This window comes from Trachymyrmex septentrionalis, unplaced genomic scaffold (genome assembly GCF_001594115.1).
Source record: "Trachymyrmex septentrionalis isolate Tsep2-gDNA-1 unplaced genomic scaffold, Tsep1.0 scaffold44, whole genome shotgun sequence".
Lineage (NCBI taxonomy): Eukaryota > Metazoa > Arthropoda > Insecta > Hymenoptera > Formicidae > Trachymyrmex > Trachymyrmex septentrionalis.
The window spans coordinates 3,225,027-3,232,990 of record NW_017305611.1 but is presented as its reverse complement, the minus strand read 5'-3'; the positions used below and the strand labels follow the sequence as shown (position 1 = coordinate 3,232,990).

At 33.1% G+C, this 7,964-nt stretch overlaps 2 protein-coding genes across 5 annotated transcripts in view; one reads left to right on the top strand and one right to left on the bottom strand.

The window, feature by feature from the left end:
• Positions 1-208: 208 nt before the first annotated feature.
• LOC108751456 (ATP-dependent RNA helicase Ddx1) lies at positions 209-6,558 on the bottom strand. Of its 4 annotated transcripts, none has more exons than XM_018491670.1 (12): positions 6,532-6,558; positions 3,310-3,361; positions 3,016-3,200; positions 2,732-2,931; positions 2,174-2,644; positions 1,909-2,078; positions 1,670-1,832; positions 1,372-1,558; positions 983-1,276; positions 681-898; positions 463-583; positions 209-396 (listed from the first exon to the last, which is right to left on the bottom strand). In XM_018491670.1, the coding sequence occupies exons 2-12, from the start codon at positions 3,357-3,359 to the stop codon at positions 284-286; spliced, it is 2,172 nt and encodes a 723-aa protein (XP_018347172.1). In that variant the 5' UTR covers positions 3,360-3,361; positions 6,532-6,558; the 3' UTR covers positions 209-283. The 4 variants fall into 4 exon arrangements, with proteins under 4 accessions (XP_018347172.1, XP_018347171.1, XP_018347170.1 ...); XM_018491669.1 differs by lacking the exon at positions 6,532-6,558 and adding an exon at positions 3,576-3,594; XM_018491668.1 differs by lacking the exon at positions 6,532-6,558 and adding an exon at positions 3,468-3,483.
• LOC108751458 (putative ATP-dependent RNA helicase TDRD9) overlaps positions 4,279-7,964 on the top strand; it is a 6,533-nt gene continuing 2,847 nt past the window's right edge. The window contains 8 exon segments of the mRNA XM_018491672.1: positions 4,279-4,355; positions 4,532-4,689; positions 4,879-5,182; positions 5,281-5,738; positions 5,920-6,280; positions 6,513-6,679; positions 6,941-7,586; positions 7,704-7,956. Coding sequence (XP_018347174.1) covers positions 4,633-4,689; positions 4,879-5,182; positions 5,281-5,738; positions 5,920-6,280; positions 6,513-6,679; positions 6,941-7,586; positions 7,704-7,956 — 2,246 coding nt within the window. The 5' untranslated portion in view covers positions 4,279-4,355; positions 4,532-4,632.

The window sequence follows — 7,964 nt, the reverse complement described above, 5'->3', positions numbered from 1 at the left end:
AAGACAGAGAAACAATTTCATTTTTTTACATTTATATTTTCATTGTGCAATGCGCTATATGACTTTACAAGTGCGAAAAAAGTTTTAGAAATGTACACAAGTACAGAAAGATAAATAATAATAGCAATGATAAAGATAAAATACATTTTTAAATAGATGTTAAATTAAAAGTAACAACTAATTAATTAATTTCCTTTAACATCTAAGATTGGAATTCTATATTACTAGAATTGCGAGACTCGATTAGAATTTCAGTCGTTAAATATCTTTGAGTAACTTCACTTTAACGCTCCGCCATATGCATGTTTAAAAACGCAAGCTGCGCTCTGGATTCCAACGCGGCCAATTCGACCACAACAGGGGCCATTTGCTGGACATGATCTTTGTAATCAGAACCTGTGAGGTATACACAAACGTTTAATAATTGTTTGTTGTAACATAACGAGAAACACTATTACATACCCATCGTCATTCTCTTTTCGCCATACGTGACTTTTCCATCAAATTCGTTCATTGGCACTTTTATATCTGGACCGACTTGTTGAATCGTTACATTCAAATGATCCTCAATATCTGCCAAGTACTGTGGAAATATCAATGCTCATCCGTATTAATCGAGTTTTACATGTATATAATTATTTTACGGATTGTTTCGAATCAAAAGTAGCAACTGTACGTACTTGAGGTTCATTATACCAAGTGCAACAGCCACCTTGATCGGTCAGATTGGTGTTGCTGCAGTTTCTTCCGCGAGAAGGACACCATTCGCCGTGATACCATACCTTTTCTGGAACGCTACTGACCAAAGAAACAGCCAGACCCATTCTCTCAGCTCTACCAACTCTTCCAATGCGATGCACATAATTAGACTTCTCGTCGGGCAGCGTCACATTTATCACTAAAAAAAAAAAAAAAAAAACATGTAATCCATAAGTAACGTAAGGTATTTTTATTTCAGGATTTTGTCTGAATAACTACTTACTGAAAGGTAAACCAGTGATATCCAATCCTCTAGCAGCCACGTCGGTGCAAATCAAAAATTTTACTTCCTTGCGTTTAAACTTTTCCAAATTAGCCTTACGCTCTCCGGGCTTTCTGTCTCCGTGTAGACACACGCACGAAAATTGTTGTCCACCAGATTTTTTCAGGTATCTTTCGAGATTATCGCAATCGAGTTTTGTTCTACAGAATATCAATGCCCGGTCCATTTTATGTTCTTTGATAGCACGAATACAGTACTCTCCCTTCAATATCTTTACACCCTCTGACAACGTACCTATATAGGACGAGTGTAATTATTCGAACATCACTCAATTATTTTTATCGCGTGAGAATAGAATTATTATCTAACGATTATGATAAGTGTCTAACAGGCAATATCATTTGTTCGATTCATCTCGTCTCTTGCATGCACGCCATCAGTTTCTATGTAATTCCTGCAGTTACGCCATGATTTGTCCTTTTGCGGATCTACCATCACTACGATATGATGTACGGTCTCAGGCACTGCATCTTCGCCCTTTAGATCCACCCAAGTTGGAAAATGCATCAAACGTTCCTATTCAAAAGTCAAAATTCGAATGTACGTTATATATTCGCTTATTTAGATGTATATACATTATACCATTTATGTTATGTATGAACGATGCAAATACACCGTGGCACTTACGGCCATCTTTTTCACTTCAAATGCGTGTAATGTCGCCGAACACACAATCATTTGCAATCTTTTGCCATCCGACGTAATTTTCGGAATTTGTTTGTGCAAACGATCGATAAGTTCGGTGTAACCCTGTTTTAGTAGTCCGTCAGCTTCATCCAGCACAAAGAATCTTGAAATATTAATTTACCTCAATAATTAATTTACTCCGATCTAATATCATTTCTTTCAGTTAAATGATAAATTACCTGCAGTGTGTCAACAACAAATAACCGCCTTGTATGAGATCCTCTAATCGTCCAGGAGTCCCGACTACTATATCCACACCAGAATTCAAAACAGCAATCTGCTCTTTTACGCTTATTCCACCGATGACAAGTAACTCTCTGATTGTCGGATCCTTTAAGTGTGTCTTAAACTGAAAAAGAGAGAGAAATAGTTATTTAATTATCAGTTTATTAATATCACGTATACAGTCTCGATAACAGATGGTTTATTCAAATTCTCATTCACCTTCTGAATTTGATTGTAAGTTTGTTCAGCTAATTCGCGAGAAGGCTCTATGATGATCGCTTGAGGCGCATTATTTTTTGGTTTACCACTTTCATTAGACGAACTCTGATTGCTATTAACAGTATTAAACTTGACAAATTCTTTTGGAGCCGAAGACACAGCCACATAGTCATTTGAAGGCGGATGCTTAAATGGTTGTGCTCCAAAATTGAAGGCCATCTCAGCATTTTTCAATACAACAGCTGGATAGTAAACCTGCGATTTTTGCTGTGCATTTAATGTAAACGCGACACCTAAATCCATGCCATTCTTGGTAAATTTTATTTCGCCTTTCACTAAATCTAGAAAACATCCAATCACATCGTGCATTCCAAAGGCCTCTCCATAGTTATCAAATTGTTTCGCATTTGATTTCTTTCCTGTACCACCAAATCCATAACCAAATTTGTCCGTTCCTAAATCTAAGGCAGCCTGTTCCAAGAACAACATCCTCTATGAATCTTTCTCATAATAAGATAATTTGGAATAATAAGATAATTGTATAATTTATGAAAATACCTGAGATGTAGACCAGCCTATTCGGCATAAACCTTCATCAGTGACTGTTGCTTCGAAAAAATACTTGCCACTTCCCGATACTCCTTTATTTGCACGGCAACCATGCCATTCCTTTTGTTCTCTACTCTGACATCTTAAACCATCCGTCGTTACTGCCATAGCTCGTCCTCTATCAAACAGACTCAGACCCCAATGCGTCGCTATAAGATAATATTTAATTATTTCTATTACTTTTTATCAACAAACTTTACAAATTCATATTTTTGCCAAAATTGAATACACACGTTGTTGAACTACAGCTCCAGTAGCTCCTTTCCCAGACTCCAAATCTTTAAGGGTCTCCCAAACTATTTGTAAAATAGGCAAACAGAAAGCACCAGTTTTTCCACTACCAGTTTCTGCGGCCATGAGTACATCGCCACCACCCAAAATCAATGGGATAGCTTCAGCTTGAACATCTGTTGGTAGTCTGTAATTCGCATTCTTTTAAAAGTAAGGATATTTTCTTTTTTCTCCAATATATGACATTTAAAATTAAATCATAAAGTTACATTACAAAATAGCCCATCTTTACTTACGTCCATTCCATTTCATCAACTGCTTTGCCTATTTCCGGCAAAACGCCCATTTCTAAAAACATAAAAGAGATCTCATTCAAAATGATATAACAATTGTTAGGCAAACTGACATTTTACACAAGCTGAAGCTTACAAGTAACTTGTTAAAAACATCATACCTTCGAAAGCAGTCATTCTTTTTGTTCAATTGTGTTTATCTTGATACGTATAAAAATATAAAACAATTTTAATTTTCTAAATTAGAATAATGATATTAATAAACGTACGCCACAATCACCGACAACCGGTCCGCAACAGTATCTGAGTATCTCGAGACTCGAGATTTCTCGAGACTCTTGAATAGGTTAGATCTCATTGAACTTGGTGGTGTTAGTGTTTACCATTAGATGACTCTGTTCATTATCCAATAGAAAAACATGCTTCCTAGGAACTTTAGCTCGAAATAAATTTTTGAAGATGCCTTTTTATTCTGATGCTCATTTTCAGTCAAAATAAGTCACGTAATCAAAATTTACATTTAATATTCGTCAATTTCTATCATGTGTTTATTTTGTCCACTCAATGCGCCCAATGGCTGCGTTCAGCGAACTCAACAGTTGAATGAACGCTCGCTGTTATTAATGTATTCTTTCAGATTGTCCAATCAGCATTTTAGATCTGGAAGCATACATCAACTGTTGAGTCTGCTGAATGCAGCCAATGAATCATTACGCAAGTTCAAGATGATAAAGTAGCTAGGCATGCTTATTGAGCGATTGAATATGATTGGTGGGATCTATAGGTAACAACCAATCATATAATCGCTCAATAAACATGCTTAGCCGCTTTGCAGCTTGAAACTCATTACATCCTTGTTTACCTACGTCAAATAAGAATGAAAACAATTCACTGTGCAAACCTGTACACATGTTGATTGTGTCTTTACTGGAAAATATATACTATATTCAATCACGGTTAATAAAGTATTCGCAGTATTCAGTCGGTTACAGTAAATAAGTGTGGATGTTTTGTAGTCCACTGTCCAAGCAGGCTTCTATTGTGTGAATGTAAGATTTGTCAGACTTTATTCTCTCATATCGATAATTAAATCAATGAAACTTAGCGATAGTAATAATAACTCTTTTAGTAGTTTGTATTGTAGAGTAGTATTGTAATTCTGCACAAGTAATTTAATACATAATTGTTTAATTATGGTATTATTGTAACATATCATTTTTTGTAGATTTTATACAGATAATTGATTAGTAAGCCTGTAAAAGTAATCAATTTTTAAAACTGGATTTCTCAAGTGGAAAGAACAATCATTTGATATCTATTCAATCCATGGAGGAAACTTATGTGAAAGATTACACAGAAGTAGAAGCCGAGGAGTATTTAAGAGTAAAAAGATTATTATTCATTACACATATAATTTTTTTATAGCCAATTTGTATTTAAAATTATATATATTTTATTTATTTATATGTATATTATTATGAATATCAATTGAGGTACTTAAAAAGATGTTTATCCTGGAAGAATACAAGAAGAGGAATTATGTCATCTGTTATGTTTCTATATTCATTCTAGTACATGAACCAAAGAGATGAAAATAGAAAGAAATGTAATTTAAATATGACAGAAGAATTAGAAGACAGTCTGCAAAGTCTTTATGAAGAAGATCTGGCTAAAGTCTATCGAGAATGCAGTTTTACTTACAATCCAAAATCTAATGATTTATCTATTCTGTCTATGAGGGATAAGATAATCTCAATAATCGAGACGAATTCGGTAATCATCATCCAAGGGCCAACTGGTTGTGGAAAGACCACTCAAATTCCACAATTCATTCTTGATGCTAATATTAAAAAGAGACTCAATTGCAATATTATAGGTTTATCTTTTATTTATAAATATCATATGATAAAAAATTTTAATATATATATACATTAAAATGTAAAAATTATTAAAAAAATTACAATGTTAATATAGTTACACAACCGAGACGAATTGCTGCTATAAGTATTGCCAAAAGAGTGAGCCAAGAAGGAAATTGGCGTCTTGGTAGCCTTGTAGGCTATCAGGTGGGTATGCAAAAGGAAGTCTCGCATGAAACCCGTCTAACTTATTGCACCACTGAAATTCTCCTTCAACATTTGATTCACAATAAACACATGTTGGACTATACTCATGTTATATTAGATGAAATTCATGAACGCGATCAAAATTTGGATTTTCTTCTATTAGTTGTTAAAAGATTATTGCAAACAAATTCTGGACAAGTCAAAGTTATTCTCATGTCAGCAACAATTAATGTAATAAAATTTGCAAAATATTTTTCTTCAATAGTAGAAAATGAATTAATCCCGGCGCCAATTCTCAAGATTCCTGGGAAGAAAAATTTTGAGATTCGTACATATTATTTGGATGAAATCAAAAATTTAGGAAGTGTGAGTACAGATTACGAAAAATACTTATTTATAATGTATGATTTGGTGTATTATATGATATGTTATTATTTTATTATTCATCGAGATTAATTTAAAATTATATATTAATATTACAAATTTCATAAATTTTTGTATAACAAAGATTTGTACATAAAGTATATAATAAATGTGTATTTTATAGATACCAGAAGTATCTGTCATGGAACCAAAGGTCACTCAAAAGATGCTCAATTTTTGTTCACTTATTATCAACGCTCTAGATGAAATTGATATAAATGATAACGAAAAAGATTTAAATTCATCTCAGAGACATGCCGTTCTTATATTTTTACCAGGAATTTATGAGATTGAGGAATTATATAATTACTTGTCGTCAACTTATCATCAAAATAAATTATGGGACCTAACGATTTTGCATTCATTGGTTTCTGATGATCACGAGCAGCATCGTGTTTTTCAAAAACCACTGGAAGGTTATAGACGCATTATACTTTCTACAAATATTGCTGAAAGCAGTATCACTGTACCAGATGTAAAATATGGTAAATATGCATTTTTTATAAATTGTATGTTATCATAATTCTTGAGACAATGAAAATGTTTAATTGGAGAGAGAGAGTGAGAGAGAGACAAAAGTATTAAAATGTAAAATAATATGTAAAAGTATATAATAAACTAATATAAATGAACGTTATTATTTTATAGTATTTGACTAGTAAATATAGTATTTGATAAAGTAAAAGGAAGTGATTAATTAATATGTATAATTTATAGTGATAGATTTTTGTCTTACAAAACTGCTGACATTTGATCCCGCGACTCATTATCAAAGTTTGCAACTATGTTGGGCGAGTAAAACAAATTGTATACAACGAGCTGGTCGCACAGGTCGTGTAATGGATGGCAGAGTGTATAGATTAGTACCAAAAGCATTTTATGACGTAAGTTACATTTTATATAAGCATATAATATTACGCTACTATTGAAGTATAAGACAAAACTTATAAATAGAATTCTAAATCGTATATTTAATAGTCAATAAATAATATAAAAGATTTTACTATAATTTTATTTATATCTCATTGTATATAGCACTTTTGTTAAGATCTACAAGTGATATACACGCGTATAATTTATCAGAATTCATGCATTAAATTTTTCTTGTGTAATACTTATTAATCGCTTTCTCATAAAATTTACAGAATATTTTTGATGACTACTGCGTACCAGAAATACTTCGCGCCCCACTCGCCAATGTCGTCCTTCGAGCCAAAATCCTTGATCTCGATGAGCCACGTATTCTTCTTTCACATTCTCTTGATCCACCTACACTTTCCAATTTAGCAAATACCATTTTGAGCTTAAAAGAAGTTGGAGCCTTGGTAGATGAAGGCGACTCTTTTCAAATGTTTGACGGAAATTTAACCGATCTCGGCAGAGTAATGGCGACTCTTCCGCTCGACATTCGAATTTCGAAATTGATTATGTTGGGGCATGTTTTCGGAGTCTTACGAGATGCTATTATTTTGGGAGCCAGCATGACTATTAAGGACGTCTTCTCTTTGGAGCAATGCCATTCCACTGTTTCTTCTTATACAACTCGGAAAAAATGGGCCTACGGTTCTGATAGTGACTGCATTGCTACTTTAAATGTTTACAAGATGTGGCAGAATGAAAAAGCAAATCGGCGATTAAATTCTTATCAAGCCGAGAGACAGTGGGCCCAGAGAAATGGATTCCAAACAAGAGTCTTGCGTGAATTAGATGCTCTGGTGAACGAAATCACCATTAGATTGCAGAGATTTGGAATTAAAGAGAGTATAGGAGTAAATAAAGTCATCTGGCAAGGTACATTTAATTATTTAACATTTAGTTCTTTATTAAATAATTTAATTTTTACTTATATTCTTTTATTCTTAATTATTTCTAATTATTTTTAATTATACTTTTCCATTCTATTTCTAGGTGCAGATCGTGATTTTGTGCTTCAAGTTGCTCTTGCTGGAGCTTTCTACCCCAATTATTTTATTAAACGTTTACAAAATTAAGAAATTTATAAAGAAAATATTACAATGACTTTGAATTCTTTGGATCCTATGAAAACAGTTTATTTAAGAGGTTGGCCATTAAAACAGCCTGGATATTTATACGCTGAAAGGTTTCAGGAGATTTTTGCCAAACATCAAGGAATTCTAAAAAAGCAAATAGAAGTATCTTTTGATGGAT

Coding starts and splice junctions, on each gene's coding strand:
- LOC108751456 (XM_018491668.1), bottom strand. Junction 3,201..3,309: donor GTTGATGAAATGGAATGGAC/GTAAGTAAAGAT, acceptor TGCGAATTACAG/ACTACCAACAGATGTTCAAG. Junction 2,645..2,731: donor TAGGCTGGTCTACATCTCAG/GTATTTTCATAA, acceptor TTCTTGGAACAG/GCTGCCTTAGATTTAGGAAC.